General features: G+C 38.9%; 1 protein-coding gene across 1 annotated transcript in view; it reads right to left on the bottom strand.

Annotated features, from left to right (window-relative positions):
- The window catches only part of SLC38A1 (solute carrier family 38 member 1), a 75,877-nt gene that overhangs the window by 29,994 nt on the left and 24,302 nt on the right, over positions 1–21,581 (bottom strand). The window contains exons 3-5 of the mRNA XM_061206268.1: positions 21,112–21,317; positions 6,149–6,224; positions 5,742–5,857 (exon numbers count right to left, since the gene is read on the bottom strand). Coding sequence (XP_061062251.1) covers positions 5,742–5,857; positions 6,149–6,224; positions 21,112–21,233 — 314 coding nt within the window. The 5' untranslated portion in view covers positions 21,234–21,317. The remainder of the gene's footprint in view (positions 1–5,741; positions 5,858–6,148; positions 6,225–21,111; positions 21,318–21,581) is intronic.

Here is a 21,581-nt window from a genome sequence, read left to right as displayed (position 1 = left end):
TAACTATTATTTGGTAACTACCTAATTAATACTTTAACAAACACTTAGTATATAGTGTTACTATGTACCAGGCACTGCTGGTACTCTCTCCATCTCTGTCTCTCTCTCTCTCTCTCCATCTCTCTCTCTCTCTCTCTCTCTCACACACACACACACACACATACACACGCTAACTCATTAGTTTTTTATAACAGCCCTACAGGGTTGTACTAACTAGTAAATGTCTTCTTGCGTGCCACTTTTCAAAGTGTGCTTTTAGATACATTATCTTTTTCATTCTCACAACCACTACCCCAGTGAGAAAGAAAATGGAAAACACCAAAAAAAGGCAGGAATTATAATCAACCAAAATAAAATTTAAACTATTGTTTCATTCAGACTGTAACGTTGCTTCACAATTATCATTTCAAACAGATTGTTTACAAACTCAGTGTTTATGATAAACTATGACATCTCTTTGAGCTCCCAGCAATGTCATGAATTACATTCTCATTTTTCATGGTTTTAAACTTAAAGGTTACATGATTAAAATAATAATAAATAATAATGATACATGCTAAGAAGTTATGGGAAAATATAAAGCATTTATTACTTTATCAGATTCCATACAGTGTAATAAACCTCTCATTTACCTAGCACAGTGAGGAGATCACATGCCCTTCAGAGATTAATTCTCTATAAAATGTATGCATTTAATAGAAATCTTTAGAAAATGTAACTTTCCTATTTGGGGAGATGGTAATGTGAAATAACAAACAAAACAAAAGCCGTCATTCTTCTGTGCTAATATTTACTTTTAATTCCTACTTTTGCTATGATGGAGTTATGGGGAAGCTGTGGAAAAAGAGTACCAATAGAAGAGGAGGATGCAGTGGAAAAGAGATTTCTTCAGCACCCTTTGCCTTTCCCTTGGATCCCACTCAGGAAAACTCAATTCAATAGGTGCATTTTACCCTTACCTGTGCCTCAGCACATCCCCAAACTGCTGCCTCAGGGAACAGCCCCATTTTACTTCCAACAGAGAACATACACCTTCAGGACAATTGTACACTGAGATTCACCACTAGCATACTTCCGGTTCCTCAGATGCAATTATAAAATTATCCTCAGGATTTAGGATAACACAAAACCTCACAGCATTCTTATCATAGGGCTGAATTCACTGAATCGAACTGAATCAGATGTGTGTTAAACAGGAATGACAGTCATTATAGTCAGGTCCAAAAAATGAGCCCCAGACTCATCCAGCAAAAAGAAATCACCCCAGCAAGTTTCCAGATGACTCCAATCAACAGCCCAGCACCCAGCCTCAGTGAGACACAGAGGAGCCTTCCCAGCTGCTTTTCTAAAGAAGCCTGGACAGCCTTGGGCTCTTTCTCTGCATTGGCCAATATGAGTCTGGAAAGGGGCCCTGTATCAGATGAATTCTCTTCATCCTGCCAACTGCTTCTTGGCTTGAGCAGTTGTGGGAGCAGCTGGTTTTATAACACAGAGTGAGTCCTTGTTCTGAGGTAGGAGAGTTCTGCATTCTGTGAAAAACTTGTAAATTTGGGTCTCTATACAACCACCTTCATGAGCTTTAACCTGAAGGTTTGGTGTGTTGTGCTTGCTATTCATGTGTCTTGCAAAGAACCAAACAACCTATGAGAGTTTTATCCAGAGGAAATCTTCCTGCAACTATAAAAGTCACCTTTATCCAATTCTTTGTCTCAATCAGAAACTGAAGAGTCATGAGATAAGAGATCACTTATCCCTGAACCAGTATAACTAAAAATCAACTAAATTCCAGGAATGGTCGGTTGAATACAAGAATTGACTCCTGCTCCCCTCGCCCCAATAATCCAGTAAAGGGATTTCTTAAGGCATAAAACTGCTAGGATAGTAAGAACAGGAGAGAAGAGACAACAGTAACAAACATTCAGAACCTGGAAAGTGGACAGAGCTGAATCTTAAATTGACAGTGGAGAAAGCCAAGACCAATCCAATTTACACCACAGAATTCCCAAAAGGCCCTGGTGGCATTACTGGAAGTAGGGAACAATGGATAGGATGAGCTAAAATAAAGAGGGTCTGTTGAACTTCTTTCAAGAAATAGCTAGATTCCCCAGACCAGGCACCTACTCTGTAAAGCAGGGTGACTGCTCCTCTCCCATCGTGGCAAAAGATACAGAAATATACAGAAAATACATTCTCTGAAAAGTATAAAATGTAAGTCTCCGAGTGAGGGACTCAGCACAACTTGTGAGGGAGGGGTTCTGTAATGAAAACTAGGATTGGGTGGACACATGCACAGACATAGTCACCCAAGCCCTTTCCCCCAACTTGGTCCCCAGAAAGGTGGCAGAAGTGCCCAGACCCTACAGGCAGGTGACTGGAAGATCTTCTCTGGGTGATCTGAACAGCCAAGAAGAAACTGACACGGCTGGTTCCCCAAGGAAAGGGCTACTGACAGCACCTCTAGTGAATCTATTTCCAACAAACCGCACTCATGTGTACCAGGCTCCAATTAGCCTTGTTCCAGTCTACCCCCTGCAATTCTTGAATACAGCAGACAGAGAAGGACAACCTGACATCTAAGGAAAGATTCTAAAATGAAAGAGTCCAAAACAAACAGAAAAATCAACTTGCATCACAGGGATACAATCAGCAGAACTCAGATTATGGGAAACACTATAGGACAAATGGTCCAGTTTCTTCAACAAATAAATTGCGCAGAAAAGAACAGAAGAAAATGAGGGAACCTATAGAGTGAAAGAGACTTAAACCACATAACAACCAATTGTAGTATATGGACCTTATTTGAGTACTGATTTAAACAATCCAATTGCTTTTTAAAAATAAAGTAAGCAGAGCAATTTAAATATTGTTTGGGTATTTGATGATATAAGGAACTGTGGTTAATTTTTTGGGTATGGCATATTATGGTTATGTTTTTACAGTCCTTATAAATTAGAGAAATACACTGAAATATTTATGGATGAAACGATATGATGGCTGGGATTTGCTTCAAGACAATCTGGGTGAGGGGCTGACTAAACAAGCATGGTCATGAGATGAAGGGAATCATCATTCCCTTCACCAAGATGAAGGGATCTTTTAGACTCTCTACTTGATGTTTGAAATTTTCCATAACAGAGAAAAACCATCATTAGAATCCTCAGAGAAAACAATGAAATTGTAAAACAGAAACAAAATAATATAAAAAGGGAACATTCAAAGAAAGTTTAAAAGCCCCTGTAAATAAAAAAATAATAAGAGAAATAAAACATTCAGTAAAGAGTTGGAAAAAAATTGATGGCATATTCCAGAGAGTACAGTGAAAAACTTTAGAAACGAAAATAAAGAAAAGAATAAAAAGTTAGAAGGCTAGTCCAGAAGGTCCAAAATCTTGGTAACAGTTCCAGAAAGAGAGAAAAGAGAAAGAGAAGGAAGGAATTCATCAACACAACAATGCAAGAAAATGTCCCAGAACTGAAGACCATGAATTTCTAAAAGAAAAGATGTACCAGCTGCCTGACACAATGGATGAAAAAAGGCACACAGCAAGACACAGCACTGTGAAACATTGGGAACAAAGAGATCTGGCAAGTGTCCAGAAAAGACAAAATAAAAACAAAAGCCCTGGCTACATATAAAAGATGAGGAATCAGAAGCATTTGGGACTTCACAACAGAAAAAACTAGAAAGCAATGAAGCAATGCCTTCAAAATTCTGAAGGAAAATGATTGCCAACACAGAGTTCTATATCCAGCCAAACTACCAATCAATGGTGAAGGTAAAATAAAAATATTTTTCAGACATGAAGGCCTCAAAAATTTTATTTCTATTTACCCTTTCTCAACAGCAAAAGCAAGGAAGTAAATTCAGAAAGAGGAAGAAATGAAATACAGGGAACAAGGGATCTAGCAGAGAAGAGAGGTGGAGGGGATTCATAGGATGGTGACAAAGAGAGATTCCAGAATAAAAGTGTACTCTCCTTGTCTCAGTTCCCTTAAACGGGAACGAGAACTGACAGTAGTACCTGCCTCATAGACTTGTCAGGATTCAGCATAAAACACTCTGAGCAGTTTCTGGCATAGAGTGAGAGCCACAAGAGTTGTTCTCGTTATCATCATCAAAGAAATGACTCTTTATCCTACGTTAACATATAACTACTTGATATATTACAATAACTAAAAAGAAAGAAATCAGTGTAAAACACATGTCCGAACCAAACATATTTCCAGCTTTGGAATGACTGAAAATTGTCACAGAACCATAGGGTTTTGGAGGTTAACAGGGTTCTGAGATTTTTCTAGTGCAATTTCCTTGTTTCAAAGGGTAGGGAATTGAAGCTCAGAGTAGCTAAGTAAGTTGCTGGACTATACAACCATTCAGAAGAGGAGTTGAGACTAGCAGTCAGGCGTTTCATGTCAATGCACTGAAAATCACAAGGGTAGCTACTCAAACTCCATCTATGGTATCGTCACAGGGTCAGAATTTCACACATACAAAAGAGTATCACCACAGAAATATTTTATCCAACTCCTGTCATTTTACCCTAAAACCTGCCACTTGGCTCATGATATACGTAAACAGAAAGACCACCTGGAAAGATCCAGCCGGGGCAATAAAGCAAGGAGGCTACAGTTGGGTTTACTGGTTAGGTTGACAAGAGGAAGGTAATGTATTAGATTCACTGTCCTACATTGTCCTTCCTGTTTTGACTCTAGGAAGGATACCTCTAGTGGGTTTACACACAAAAGTATGAATATTAATCCCTAGTGCTGTGGACCAATATGGTGCAGCCTGGTTGGGCATTTCTGATGCCTGAGTAGTGGAATGGGTAGCAATGCACTTCCATCACAGTCTTCTAAGTCCTTCTAAAGGAATAAACACAATTTGCAGGATTAGTAGACATTTTGGTCACTGCTTCCAAGGAAATGATGGATCTGGCAATGAGGACTACTGGGCAAGCCCAATGAAGAGTGTGAGTGTCGTCAGGGGTGAAAAGGCAAGATCCCAGGAGAAGAGAATTTCCTCCTAGTCTCATCAGGCAAAGCACCACTGATACTCCTTTGAGGTCTGAGAGAGAAATCAGGCTGGGTGGGAATTTTCCTGGTATAAATTGTATGATCTGTCTTCATCTCATTCCAACTGAAATGAAGCCCTCTGTACATTTGCAGAAAGTCTCATTCAACAGTTTGAGATGAACTTATTTCAAAAGAAAATTGCCCATTTTCTTTTCACTGAATCTCAGGGGTAAAGTACAGAATAATTTCTCATCTTTAAAACACTGAAAACTTCTATGCTTCTTGAATATTTCTTACAAACAAATTTGCAGTTACCTTTGGATATAGTACATGTTCCACAGCAATCCAATACCAAAGTGGTGACTGGATGGATTAAACACCTCAATATTTTCACCATTTATTGACAGCTGAGATTTAAAGTGACAAGTCAAGAGTCCAAAAATACAAAAAGTGCTATTTTCAAATCTTTTATCCTTTTTGCAAGTGCTTATTTTGGTATTTTTGATTAAAAAGATTTTCTCCTTTCACTTTCTTATAAACATGAGGTGCTTCTTGGAAAATCATTCAAACAAACAATATAAAAGGATGCACTGTAACTTAGCCAAGTTAGTAAAACATAAAAAGAAATAAGAACTATTTCGAAATATTTCCAATGTCTTCTGTGTATGAACAGAAACATAACAGAAAATACAGTTTTTAAATGAAAAGTACGGCAGTGTCAACACTCACAGAAAAAGTAGGATTCCGGTATTTGCCAGGGCGAAGGCGAGTCCCAAAATCCCACTGCCCATAATGGCGTTGCTTAGGTTAAAAACAGACATGCCCAAGGAGGTTGTTCCTGGAATCTGAACAGAGACAGTGACACTAAGCAAAAGAGTCCTCAAGACAGATCATCACGCCAAAGCCTTTAAAGAAAGCACTAACAGGAACCAACAGGGAAATGAAATTCAAGGAATCCTTTCTCAGTGGTCTAGTTATTTTTTTTTAAATGGGTTTCAGGAGAAAATACATAGGCTCCAAGGAATAACCCGGTGAATAAATAGCTATGTTTTTGGTACTATGCTGGACGAATTAAACATCTGTCACAATTTATGTCATTTAAAAAAATAAGCAAACTTTATTATAATGGCACTTACATAGTCATCACATTTCTTTTTTTCCAAATGGCTGTTCGTGAGACTCCTTCTACTTTCACGATCAGAAATAAACTTGCTGTAAAGAGATGTATAATGATTAAATTTCATGATAATGGCTTGAAACTTAACATCATGACTAAATGATTTATTACTTACCAAAACATCACGCATGAAAAGTTATCAACCAGTTACTCAGGAGGTTTTTTTTTTTTAAATTATTTATTTATTTATTTATTTATTTTTGTCTGTGTTGGGTCTTTGTTACTGTGCGAGGGCTTTCTCCAGTTGCGGCAAGCGGGGGCCACTCTTCATCGCGGTGCGCAGGCCTCTCACTATCACGGCCTCTCTTGTTGCGGAGCACAGGCTCCAGACGCGCAGGCTCAGTAGTTGTGGCTCACGGGCCTAGTTGCTCTGCGGCATGTGGGATCTTCCTGGACCAGGGCTCGAACCCGTGTCCCCTACATCGGCAGGCGGATTCTCAACCACTGCGCCACCAGGGAAGCCCCTACTTAGGAGTTTATAGTCCTATTCAACCACTCTCCCTACCTCGTTTTTGTTTTGTTTTGGCTTTTTTTTTTGCCAGTTTTAGTTGTCCACATTCTTGTTTTACCAAATCAACTAAACGTGCTCCAAGGGCAGACACTTTGCCTCATTCCTTTTTATATCCCTCACTCTACTTAGCACAAAACAATGCAGATAGCAGGTGCTCATCTTGAGAGGAAATGAAAGACAACCATAAGTCAAAAAGAGCTATACCACCAGAAAGACAAGATCCAGCCTCATCCACCAGAACACAGGCACTAGTTCCCTCCACCAGGAAACCTACACAACCCACTGAACCAACCTTAGCCACTGGGGACAGATACCAAAAACAACGGGAACTACGAACCTGCAGCCTGTGAAAAGGAGACCCCAAACACAGTAAGATAAGCAAAATGAGAAGACAGAAAAACACACAGCAGATGAAGGAGCAGGGTCAAAACACACCAGACCTAACAAATGAAGAGGAAATAGGTAGTCTACCTGAAAAAGAATTCAGAATAATGATAGTAAGGATGATCCAAAATCTTGGAAATAGAATAGACAAAATGCAAGAAACATTTAACAAGGACGTAGAAGAACTAAAGAGGAACCAAGCAACGATGAAAAGCACAATAAATGAAATTAAAAATACTCTAGATGGGATCAATAGCAGAAAAACTGAGGCAGAAGAACGGATAAGTGACCTGGAAGATAAAATGGTGGAAATAACTACTGCAGAGCAGAATAAAGAAAAAAGAATGAAAAGAACTGAGGACAGTCTCAGAGACCTCTGGGACAACATTAAACGCACCAACATTCGAATTATAGGGGTCCCAGAAGAAGAAGAGAAAAAGAAAGGGACTGAGAAAATATTTGAAGAGATTATAGTTGGAAACTTCCCTAATGTGGGAAAGGAAATAGTTAATCAAGTCCTGGAAGCACAGAGAGTCCCATACAGGATAAATCCAAGGAGAAACACACCAAGACACATATTAATCAAACTATCAAAAATTAAATATAAAGAAAACATATTAAAAGCAGCAAGGGAAAAACAACAAATAACACACAAGGGCATCCCCATAAGGTTAACAGCTGATCTTTCAGCAGAAACTATGCAAGCCAGAAGGGAGTGGCAGGATATACTTAAAGTGATGAAGGAGAAAAACCTACAACCAAGATTACTCTACCCAGCAAGATCTCATTCAGATTTGATGGAGAAATTAAAACCTTTACAGACAAGCAAAAGCTGAGAGAGTTCAGCACCACCAAACCAGCTTTACAAGAAATGCTAAAGGAACTTCTCCAAGCAAGAAACACAAGAGAAGGAAAACACCTACAATAACAAACCCAAAACATTTAAGAAAATGGGAATAGGAACATACATATCGATAATTACCTTAAATGTAAATGGATTAAATGCTCCCACCAAAAGACACAGACTGGCTGAATGGATACAAAAACAAGACCCATATATATGCTGTCTACAAGAGACCCACTTCAGACCTAGAGACACATACAGACTGAAAGTGAGGGGATGGAAAAAGATATTCCATGCAAATGGAAATCAAAAGAAAGCTGGAGTAGCAATTCTCATATCAGACAAAATAGACTTTAAAATAAAGACTATTACAAGAGACAAAGAAGGACACTATATAATGATCAAGGGATCGATCCAAGAGGAAGGTATAACAATTGTAAATATTTATGCACCCAACATAGGAGCACCTCAATACATAAGGCAAATGCTAATGGTCATAAAAGGGGAAATCGACAGTAACACAATCATAGTAGGGGACTTTAACACCCCACTTTCACCAATGGACAGATCATCCAAAATGAAAATAAATAAGGAAACACAAGCTTTAAATGATACATTAAACAAGATGGATTTAATTGATATTTATAGGACATTCCACCCAAAAACAACAGAATACACATTTTTCTCAAGTGCTCATGGAACATTCTCCAGGATAGATCATATCTTGGGTCACAAATCAAGCCTTGGTAAATTTTAAAAAATTGAAATCGTATCAAGTATCTTTTCTGACCACAACGCTATGAGACTAGATATCAATTACAGGAAAAGAGCTGTAAAAAATACAAACACATGGAGGCTACACAATACACTACTTAATAACGAAGTGATCACTGAAGAAATCAAAGGGGAAATCAAAAAATACCTAGAAACAAATGACAATGGAGACACGACGATCCAAAACCTATGGGATGCAGCAAAAGCAGTTCTAAGAGGGAAGTTTATAGCAATACAAGCCTACATCAAGAAACAGGAAACATCTCGAATAAACAACCTAACCTCGCACCTAAAGCAATTAGAGAAAGAAGAACAAAAAAACCCCAAAGCTAGCAGAAGGAAAGAAATCATAAAGATCAGATCAGAAATAAATGAAAAAGAAATGAAGGAAACAATAGCAAAAATCAATGAAACTAAAAGCTGGTTCTTTGAGAAGATAAACAAAATTGATAAACCATTAGCCAGACTCATCAAGAGAAAAAGGGAGAAGACTCAAATTAATAGAATTAGAAATGAAAAAGGAGAAGTAACCACTGACACTGCAGAAATACAAACGATCATGAGAGATTACTACAAGCAACTCTATGCCAATAAAATGGACAACCTGGAAGAAATGGACAGATTCTTAGAAATGCACAACCTGCCGAGACTGAACCAGGAAGAAATAGAAAATATGAACAGACCAATCACAAGCACTGAAATTGAAACTGTGATTAAAAATCTTCCAACACACAAAAGCCCAGGACCAGATGGCTTCACAGGCGAATTCTATCAAACATTTAGAGAAGAGCTAACACCTATCCTTCTCAAACTCTTCCAAAATATTGCAGAGGGAGGAACACTCCCCAACTCATTCTACGAGGCCACCATCACCCTGATACCAAAACCAGACAAAGATGTCACAAAGAAAGAAAACTACAGGCCAATATCACTGATGAACATAGATGCAAAAATCCTCAACAAAATACTAGCAAACAGAATCCAACAGCACATTAAAAGGATTATACACCATGATCAAGTGGGGTTTATCCCAGGAATGCAAGGATTCTTCAATATACGCAAATCAATCAATGTGATACATCATATTAACAAATTGAAGGAGAAAAACCATATGATCATCTCAATAGATGCAGAGAAAGCTTTCGACAAAATTCAACACCCATTTATGATAAAAGTCCTGCAGAAAGTAGGCATAGAGGGAACTTTCCTCAACATAATAAAGGCCATATATGACAAACCCACAGCCAACATTGTCCTCAATGGTGAAAAACTGAAACCATTTCCACTAAGATCAGGAACAAGACAAGGTTGCCCACTCTCACCACTATTATTCAACATAGTTTTGGAAGTGTTAGCCACAGCAATCAGAGAAGAAAAAGAAATAAAAGGAATCCAAATCAGAAAAGAAGAAGTAAAGCTGTCACTGTTTGCAGATGACATGATACTATACATAGAGAATCCAAAAGATGCTACCAGAAAACTACTAGAGCTAATCAATGAATTTGGTAAAGTAGCAGGATACAAAATTAATGCACAGAAATCTCTTGCATTCCTATATACTAATGATGAAAAATCTGAAAGTGAAATTAAGAAAACACTCCCGTTTACCATTGCAACAAAAAGAATAAAATATCTAGGAATAAACCTACCTAAGGAGACAAAAGACCTGTATGCAGAAAATTATAGGACACTGATGAAAGAAATTAAAGATGATACAAATAGATGGAGAGATATACCATGTTCTTGGATTGGAAGAATCAACATTGTGAAAATGACTCTGCTACCCAAAGCAATCTACAGATTCAATGCATCCCTATCAAACTACCACTGGCATTTTTCACAGAACTAGAAGAAAAAATTTCACAATTTGTATGGAAACACAAAAGACCCCGAATAGCCAAAGCAATCTTGAGCAAGAAAAATGGAGCTGGAGGAATCAGGCTCCCTGACTTCAGACTATATTACAAAGCTACAGTAATCAAGACAGTTTGGTACTGGCACAAAAACAGAAATATAGATCAATGGAACAGGATAGAAAGCCCAGAGATAAACCCACGCATATATGGTCACCTTATCTTTGATAAAGGAGGCAAGCATATACAGTGGAGAAAAGACAGCCTCTTCAATAAGTGGTGCTGGGAAAATTGGACAGGTACATGTAAAAGTATGAAATTAGAACACTCCCTGACACCATACACAAAAATAAACTCAAAATGGATTAAAGACCTAAGTGTAAGGTCAGACACTATCAAACTCTTAGAGGAAAACATAGGCAGAACACTCTATGACATAAATCACAGCAAGATCCTTTTTGACCCAGGTCCTAGAGAAATGGAAATAAAAACACAAATAAACAAATGGGACCTAATGAAACTTAAAAGCTTTTGCACAGCAAAGGAAACCATAAACAAGACCAAAAGACAACCCTCAGAATGGGAGAAAATATTTGCAAATGAAGCAACTGACAAAGGATTAATCTCCAAGATTTACAAGCAGCTCATGCAGCTCAATAACAAAAAAACGAACAACCCAATCCAAAAATGGGCAGAAAACCTAAATAGACATTTCTCCAAAGAAGATATACAGATTGCCAACAGACACATGAAAGAATGCTCAACATCGTTAATCATTAGAGAAATGCAAATCAAAACTACAATGAGGTATCATCTCACACCGGTCAGAATGGCCATCATCAAAAAATCTAGAAACAATAAATGCTGGAGAGGGTGTGGAGAAAAGGGAACACTCTTGCACTGTTGGTGGGAATGTAAATTGATACAGCCACTATGGAGAACAGTATGGAGGTTCCTTAAAAAACTAAAAATAGAACTACCATACGACCCAGCAATCCCACTACTGGGCATATACCCTGAGAAAACCATAATTCAGAAAGAGTCATGTACCAAAATATTCATTGCAGCTCTGTTTACAATAGCCAGGACATGGAAGCAACCTAGGTGTCCATCATCGGATGAATGGATAAAGAAGATGTGGCACATATATACAATGGAATATTACTCAGCCATAAAAAGAAATGAAATGGAGGTATTTGTAATGAGGTGGATAGAGTTAGAGTCTGTCATACAGAGTGAAGTAAGTCAGAAAGAGAAAAACAAATACAGTATGTTAACACATATATATGGAATCCAAGGGGAAAAAAAAAAAAAGTCATGAAGAACCTAGTGGCAAGACGGGAATAAAGACACAGACCTACTAGAGAATGGACTTGAGGATATGGGGAGGGGGAGGGGTGAGATGTGACAGGGTGAGAGAGTGTCATGGACATATATACACTACCAAATGTAAAATAGATAGCTAGTGGGAAGCAGCCGCATAGCACAGGGAGATCAGCTCGGTGTTTTGTGACCACCTAGAGGGGTGGGATAGGGAGGGTGGGAGGGAGGGAGACGCAAGAGGGAAGAGATATGGGAACATATGTATATGTATAACTGATTCACTTTGTTATAAAGCAGAAGCTAACACACCATTGTAAAGCAATTATACTTCAATAAAGATGTTTAAAAAAAAAAGAGCTATAGATTTTGAATCATTTTAATACTAATAAATTAAAACACTATATGCAATGCAAGTTAACTTTTACATAGATTGTTCTCTAATGGAAAATGAGATAATGTCAAGAATACTAGAAAGCTGGCATTTAAAAGAATATTGCAGGCAGGATTCCTTCTGAGCTCACATTCCTGGAGCACAAAGTTATTACATAGGAATTACCTCCCCACCCCGCCCCGGCAAAAAGGAAAACAACTCTTTTCCCATCACACATTCTTTCAGCACCTGCTTATATGCAAGTCACTAGACCAGGCAATGTAGGAGATATGGGGGTGTGTAATAAGTGATACAGCAGTAGCCCACAGGAAATTATGGTGGAGGAAGCAGGGCATATGGTCCATGGTTAGGGGCAGAGCTAGTAGGGCTTAAAGCAAGCATGGGATTCAGAATGCGAGTTCAAATTCTCACTTGCTCTGAGGGCCTGAGTATGCTACCCCAGTTTCCTGATCTGTGCAATGGGAACGACACTATTACATTATCTCATAGTGTTACTGGGAGAATTAAATGAGAGCACATGTAAAATATCAGTACAGCTCCAAACAGAGAGTAAGAGCAACACATGGGAAAGATTCAGACAGGGTGAGTGGAGTAAAGTATATACAAATATACAGAAGGAGGAATTCAGAATGCTCTAAGGACCAGCAAATATATTCGGGATTAATATCAGAACTTTAAGTGTTATTGTTAAAGAAAAGTTTATTCATAAGCAAACTGCTACATGTATTAGTTAAGACATGTTAGGGGTGCTTTTTGGCTCTCCTTCTGGAAATTTTATTATCTGGTCTAAGTAAGAAATAATCAGTGTGTTTTCTACTAATAAATATAAAGCCACTTGAATTGGACTATCTTAAAGAGGCATATATCTTTAAACTATACATTATATTTTCATATGCTTTTTTTAATGAGGCTATCTTTCACCATAAACCATGTTTTAATGAAAGTTATATATCATTAATGTTGGTTTTATTTGACTACCGTTTTCATCTTTAATCCATATTCTTCAGGTTTGCATTATTTCGCCAGGAGAAACCAAAGGCAGGCAACATAGATACTATGAACGTCCCCTGAGGCCACCACCTGGTGTGAGTAGCACAGCCTACGGTTTATTTCCTCCAGCATCTGCCTTTGCCTAGGACCTGTCCAGTGACTGTCAGAGATGAAAAGGAAGTAAAGAAAACCTTGGTCTCCTGAAACCCAGGAGCTGACATTCCAGCTGAGGAGAGACCAGACCAGCTAACACCGGAATAGGAACATCAGGCCATGCAAAATGGAGAGGAGATAAGGAAGCCAGAGAAGGAAAAACCATTATTGGGTGGGATTAGCCAGAGGAAACTAAAAGGCCGAGGCCTAAGAAACAGCATTGCAGAGTCTTAGCAAGAGAATGACATAATGAAAGCTGTGTCTTTGGAGACCCATCTGGCAGTTCTCCAGCCTTGGCTCTTCTTTTGCCCTTAACATTTTAAATCTTTCCAAAGAACTGAGGTTTATAGATCTGGCTGGAGAGGGACCGGGCGAGCAGTCTTCCTTTTCACCCAGGCGGCCCAAGGAAATGGGGGTGCTGGACTTTCCAAACTGAAATTGACTCATATTTAGTGTGGCTGTTAAATAAAAGACTGTATGTAATCAGGCTAATTTTAACAATCAACTCAAGTCTACCAAATCATTATCCAGAAGGTCCCCTGTTTGCCTTTCTTGCAGAGAGACTTGCTTTTCAAAGAGAATCTCCATTATTTTTAAATTAAGGGGAAAGCCCGAACATTTTCAAATAAACTAAACCAAACACCAGTAAACCTCCTATTATGGCAGATCTAAGTTCCTGGCCTGTCAATGCTCCCCAGACTTGTGGCAGAAGACTGATAGAGAAGAACCGGATCAAGGCACCTGGATGCAGGGGCATTCAACAGGGTCAAACACTGCAACGGAAGGGGAGGAAGAAGAGGCCCCTTCATGCTTGCCAGCTCTCTGCTGCAGCGCTTCTGCGGGATGAGAATAATGCAAGTGACTTGCAGAGCTGTTGTGATGAGTAACCATGAAAAAGGGCATTAAAACACATTGTGCTTTGGGTAGTTTGTTTTTTTGTTATTGAGCTGAATGAGCTGTTTGTAAATTTTGGAGATTAATCCTTTGTCAGTTGCTTAATTTGCAAATATTTTCTCCCATTCTGAGGGTTGTCTTTTGGTCTTGTTTATCATCGGATGAATGGATAAAGAAGATGTGGCACATATATACAATGGAATATTACTCAGCCATAAAAAGAAACGAAATGGAATTATTTGTAGTGAGGTGGATGGAGTTAGAGTCTGTCATACAGAGTGAAGTAAGTCAGAAAGAGAAAAACAAATACAGTATGCTAACACGTACATATGGAATCTAAGGAAAAAATAAAAAAAAGGTCATGAAGAACCTAGTGGCAAGACGGGAATAAAGACACAGACCTACTAGAGAATGGACTTGAGGATATGGGGAGGGGGAAGGGTAAGATGTGACAAAGTGAGAGAGTGGCATGGACCTATATACACTACCAAACATAAAATAGATAGCTAGTGGGAAGCAGCCGCATAGCACAGGGAGATCAGCTCGGTGCTTTGTGACCACCTAGAGGGGTGGAATAGGGAGGGTGGGAGGGAGGGAGACGCAAGAGGGAAGAGATATGGGAACATATGTATATGTATAACTGATTCACTTTGTTATAAAGCAGAAACTAACACACCATTGTAAAGCAATTATACTCCAATAAAGATGTTAAAAAAAACAACAACAACAAAAAAACACATTGTGCTTTGAGTGCTTCCTGATTCTGCCTCTTTCTGTCTACTTTCTACAGCAAGACTTAACAGGTTTTCCCAAAAATCTTCACTGGTGCTCCCACTGAAAATGTTTCAAGTCCAAACTGCTCGCCCTGCAAATTCCAGGTACTGCTGAATTTGATTTTGCCTCACTGTTCAATCTTAGCTTCCCCTGCTCTTCCAAATGGTCTTCCCAAGAGGCGGTGAGGATCAAGATAAGACCAGGGCATTCTGAGAATAGAGACCGAAAAACAAGTACCGCTAGGAATCCACTCTCCCCTCAAGAGACCCTCCATCCTCCTCTCTGCCAATGCCTTCCTGCCCGTTCACAACCCTCATCCTCCATGAGTCTGCTGATGTTCTGGTTTGAACGCAGTTTCCTGACTCTGACCTATTTACGATTTTTCTGTAGCACCGACTGTGGCACTAAGCTCATCTTGCATCCAGAGTGGTGGTGTCATGTTCTCACTGCCTTAGCTCCTCCTTCTACGTACCTGCCCATGTGTTAGCAACTCAGAGGAACCCTCCATAAACCAAATGTGCCTCTTCCATTGAGGAACCAGGGAGTAGCTTAGGCTGCAGGTAAATCTCGCTCAGTAAGAACGGAGTACTCAGAGAAAGCCTCTGTATTCTCTTTATGGTATTTCAACTTTTTCTTCCGTCTTTCAATCTTTGCTTTGTATTTCTGCAAACTGTTTTCTAAAAACAAAATAAAACCAACCTTTTTTTTTTTGTAATGGAAAAGTCCATTTATAATAACTAGGTCAAGCAGCTTATCACAAGTTTCTGTTATCTCACCATTTAAAAAATGCAATTTCGTGTTAAAAAGCACTGACCTCTGGCAAAGACCTCTTTATTGACTTAAAAATGAGCTATTAGAGAAGGTGCCTTTGACATGAGGTCTTGGGAATGATAAAAGTATTATTAAAAAAGCATTTTCAGTGGGTTGTTCTGTACCCATAAAGCAGAATCTGATCAACTCTTAGGTAGCCAATTGTTCTGTGAACAAACAAAACAAAAATCTACAGTGGCTGTCATGCTGACCTTCAACAGACAAAGCCTTAAAAAGGATGTAGGCATTATACTGAGGTAGTGTGAAGGGAGACAAGCAATATACAGCAGTTATTTAAAGCCAAAAATAAATCAACAACAACAACAATCCAGTTAAGGATGGGTTGTACAATGGGAAGATAATCTTCCTATTTTAATCTCTACCAATCAGGTTCTTACTAGATTATAGTGTTTCATTGGAGGATTTATAACACAAAAGAGATGAGTGGTTGAACTTAAATGACCTTTCCTAGCTCTTCCCCTGAAAGTCTAACAGTCTATAAAAAAGGAAAAGAGAAAAGGAGGAAAGAAGCATGTAACCGAGAAACTGGAAAACATGAAAGAATTAAAGAAATAGCAGGCATTTAAAGAGAAGACTGAGAGGTGAGAAAAGCCTTATCTGGCGGATAAACTCTACCTAAAATAGGAGAAAACAGATTTTTGTTGTAGCAGGAGCCATTAAAGCCAGGGAAGAATTTTCTGACATGAAAACTGAATATGGGAAGAAGTTATGGTATCTTCTTCCCTAAGGTATAGAAAAGACATTAGAAGAAGAGAAGGGTTAACTTTTCAAGGGTCCTCCCAATGATACAAATGTGGTTCATGAACTCCGGAAGACATACAGGGACCACGGAAAAAAAAGGCTGATGTAAGGTGTAGTGACAAGAGTTCCTCATTAAGAAATACCTTAATGAAAGACTCTCAAATTTTGTTAGAAGCTTCCTGTGTCATAACAACAATAACTATTCATGGAGATTAGAGCAACAGTAGATAAATATTAAAATATGTGAATATTTGCCTGGCTTCAGCTAGGATAATCTATTAATATTTCAACGACTTTAAGATAACAATAACCAACAATCATCCCAAACCTAAAACAGTATTATTAGTCCTTGGGTGGAGAAGAAAGAAGCGCTTGCCAAAGAAAGAGGGTTGCACTTTTACTGTTAGAGACTTTCCTCGTACTAAAAGACTTACTCTTGCCAGACACCGTGTCAAGTGCTTTACATGAGTTTTCTCATCTCTTTTCACAATAGTTGCATGTGGTCAGTACTATTTTTAGCTCCATTCTGGAGAAATTAAGTAACTTGACCAAAGTTACATTATACCTAAACCACTGAGCCATGATTTGAACCTAAGCGGGCCGATGGTACAGCCTAAGTTCTTAACCTACAAATAGCATTGCATTTAATATTCCCCAACAATCCCAGGAGGTCAGGTATTATTTTTATCCCTGTGTTACAGGGATGGAACTAAGGCTTAAAGTACAAGATCACACAAGACCTATGGATGGAGCCAGGATTCAATATAAGTTGAAATCCAAACCACGCACTTAACTGCTCTCTCTGTCTCTCTCTCTCTTTCATTTAACAAATACTTTGTAATGTCTGCCCTGTTCCAGGCACTATTATCATATCATTACAAGGTACAAGAGATATAAAAATGATTAAGATGGGTCCTTCTCTCAAGAAGCTCACATCTAGAGGAATGTCTAGAGCTCATTACTCAAAATGTGGTCCATGGACCAGCTGTAAGGGCATCACCTGGAAGCTTGTGAGAAATTAGAATCTCAGGCCCAGTCCAGAGCTACTGAATCTGCACGTTAACAAGGTTTCCAGGTGTTTCACATGCACATTAAAATGTGAGCAGTACTGGTCCAGTGGACATTTCAAAAGGCTTTGCTTTGTAAAGCAATTATACTCCAATAAAGATGTTAAAAAAAAAAAAAAAAAGGCTTTGCTCTTCCAGGTATAGGTTTCTATGGCTACAACCCACGAATTAGGGCATGAAATAAAACAACCGAACTGGAATAAGAGCAGGTGTCCTAATGCCCAAATGGCTCTACTCTATTTTTAACTAAACTTAATAAAATGATTCTTAAGGTATCCTAGTAGGGAGTTTCCAGGCAAAGCTATCAGTTACACACCAGCTAATGAGAAGTCAACATTTGTTTTCAACATTTTCTCTAGTTTCCTAAAAAAAGGCACTGTTACCTAGAAGTTCACTGTTTTGGGAGATGGTTCTCCTAGATTCATATAATTGGGCCTACCTTCCTCCCACCAATGTGAAAAAGCTAACAGAAGAGAAAGAAGTATTAGGTGTAGCTTTGCAGAAATCACAGGGGTGGGGGGTGGGGGTGGTGGTGTGTCTTTTTTGATTTTCATTTACCTTTTTGGCTTCATGCTGTAATATGTTGTTTTTAATTTTCATTGTTCTAGAGCCAGAAATGAAGCAAAATTCATAAACCATGTTAATGAAAGAGGGGAGATAAAATAAAGCAATAAATGCATCACACCACACTTGCGACAGTGGAACCAAATTCCAAAAAACAAGAGGCTGTACAGCCCCCGTCTTAGTCATGGTCTCTGGGGAAGTGAGCTCCCCTGGCAGGCACCCCAAGGGGCGAGAAGGGGTGCCTCCTCCTACCGCAAGAGGTTATCACCTCCCAAACAATACTTTTTCTTAGTAAAACTTTTAAATATCAAGTTCAGATCCTAAGCTGAATATTATAAAAGACTCTCATTTTAAGGTCCTCAAGGTTTACACTGCTTTGGGAATGAAGCTTTGTTATAAACATAAAATGTGCTACTTGTGAAATAGCTGGAATCCCATCCACCACCATTAACTGGAGGTCAGCAGTGACTACAGAACACCCCAGGGGCCCAGGGCAGAAAATAGCACTGGTAGAGTTTAGCAGAGTTTAATTGATAGTAGAGACTATCTTTTTCATTCACGCCCGAGCATTTTAATCAGAGGCAGCAGGACACAGAGGAAAGACAGGGATTTCAGACAGACCTGTGTGTGCCCTTGAGCAAGCTATTTTATTTCTCTGAGCCTCCATTCTCTTATGGTACACTGAATTTTTAAATTTTCCTTATTTGCAAAAGAATACATTGAATGATGTTATAAGGATAAGTGGTAATATATGTAATCACACCTGGCACTCAAGAAATGGTAGTCATTCTTAATAATTACACAGAAAAGGTGAAAGAAGCAAACTTGAGTTCAACAATAGGAAATATCACATGGTGAATGATACTTGGATGGCAATGAGGAAGTATTTGGGTTGGAGACTTAACCTCTGAGAATGTGTAAGGAAGAGAACAAGGAGGAGGGGCGGGGCTGGAACTTCTGAGTATCTGTAAATGATGGCAGCCCAGTCAATTACACATTGTATCAGAATGCAGAGCAGATTATCAGAAATGATTTCGGTGAAGATGCCTGGTTAGCTGACATAATGTTTTCATCTTCCTCCCAATCTCCTTTTGACCCCACTCCCGCAAGTGTAGGTTGGTGTTCTAGTAAGTAGTCCCCATATAGTCCACTCTCTCCTCCCAGCCTTTTAGGAGGCCTCGGGCTTCAAACAAACCTCACCACTAACTCCCAAGCTGGAGAGCTTCCTGCTAAGGGATCCATATAAGCTGGCTGTAAAATCAGAAGGTCAGAATTTGCAGCAACATGGATGGACCTAGAGAGATTATCACACTAAGTGAAGTAAGTCAGAAAGAGAAAGATAAATTCCATACGATATCACTTATATGTGCAATCTAAAATATGACACAAATGAACTTATCTACGAAACAGAAACAGACTCACAGACACAGAGAAAAGACTTGTGGTTGCCAGTGGGAAGGGGGTGTGGGAGGGATGGATTGGGAGTTTGGGGTTAGCAGATGCAAACTATTATATATAGAATGGATAAACAACAAGGTCCTACTGTACAGCACAGGGAACTATATTCAATATCCTGTGATAGGGCTTCCCTGGTGGTGCAGTGGTTGGGAGTCCGCCTGCCAATGCAGGGGACACGGGTTCCAGACCTGGTCCGGGAAGATCCCACATGCCGCGCAGCAACTAAGCCCGTGCGCCACAACTACTGAGCCTGCGCTCTAGAGCCCGCGAGCCACAACTACTGAAGCCCGCACACCTAGAACCCGTGCTTGGCAACAAGAGAAGCCACCGCAATGAGAAGCCCGCGCACCGCAACAAAGAGTAGCCCCCGCTCACCGCAACTAGAGAAAGCCCGCGCGCAGCAACGAAGACCCAACGCAGCCAAAAATGAAAATAAATAAATTTATTTAAAAAAAAAATATATATATATATCCTGTGATAAACCATAATGGAAAAGAATATGAAAAAGAATATATATATATATATATGTATAACTGAATCACTTTGCTGTACACCAGAAAATAACACGACAATGTAAGTCAACTATATTTCAATAAAATACATTTTTAAAAATAATAAAAAAATAAAATCAGAAGGTCAGAGAATGCCCCAAATCATTAAAAAAAAAAAAAAGGTATTTGGTCCTACTCCTGTAACTTAAGAAACACAGGACCCAAGGGTTGGAAGGACTTGCTGAGGTCACAGCTAAGGGTGAGAGCTGCCAGGCCAGCATTCTTCCTACCTGCCCCCTACCTCCCCTCACTCACTGTATCTCTTCTTTTCTTTCTCTTTCATGTACTATTTCTCCATTTCATGTACTGTTTCATCTACTATTTCTCATAGAGCCATTTGGCTCTGTGTTATTATTACTTAAAATCCATGTTACAAACGATGCTTGTAGTGACGTATTTGTCGTTTTAACATGGGAACGTTGGCAAATGCGACTTTGACCATTCCTTGATTAACATGTGGGCAAGGCCAGATGACTGTAGTACACATTCAGATATGGCACGCAGTGAAATTCCAACAGTTGGTCTGATTCACAAACACAGAGCTTTTGAAAAGTTAAGGCTGGTTGGGGTCCAATGTATTTATACATTTTTATTAGACTCAATTGAAAGATTTGAAAGGATGAATAAATTACTTTCCTATTTGCTTCATCTGCTATTGCAGACGATGCCCAACAGATGTCACATATGAAATTCAAATTACATCTTCAAATGGAGCATAACTTTAGTAATGAATAATTCAAGAGAATAACTGAAAACCAGAATGATATTTTAGAGACATTTCTTTCATTGGAGAGAAACTGTTCGTGGAAAAATACTCACCTATTTATCTGACCATTTTCTACCTCGGTGAAATCATTGGAATCATTGCTAATGTTATCATCTTCGGGCACTGTCATGTTTTGTAATTCAGTTAATTCGAGTCCACTTTTGAAATGCATCATGTTTAGAAAGTACCTGTCGTCCAAATCCTCCTTTTCTGAGTGTATTTACAAATGGATAGCAGCAAAAATATAAGGGTCACACCCCTAAAATACAACACAAGGAAAAATAATTAAACATATGAATATCACCACTGATTACACATAAGCTATTACACACAAATGATTTGCTGATAACATAACTTTTACATTTTGCTATTCAAAGCATTAAAGCAATCTTGGTACATCAAGTTATAGAGGCTGTAAATTTTCTGTCTTTCATAAATCTTCCTGCATTTTTAACTATAAAATGAGTCATGTCCCATAATCTTTATGCTCACGTTCATAGGAATACCAAGTGATCTGTAGGCA

This window comes from Eubalaena glacialis, chromosome 11, assembly GCF_028564815.1.
Source record: "Eubalaena glacialis isolate mEubGla1 chromosome 11, mEubGla1.1.hap2.+ XY, whole genome shotgun sequence".
Taxonomy (NCBI): domain Eukaryota; kingdom Metazoa; phylum Chordata; class Mammalia; order Artiodactyla; family Balaenidae; genus Eubalaena; species Eubalaena glacialis.
This window is presented reverse-complemented; position numbering and strand designations above follow the sequence as displayed.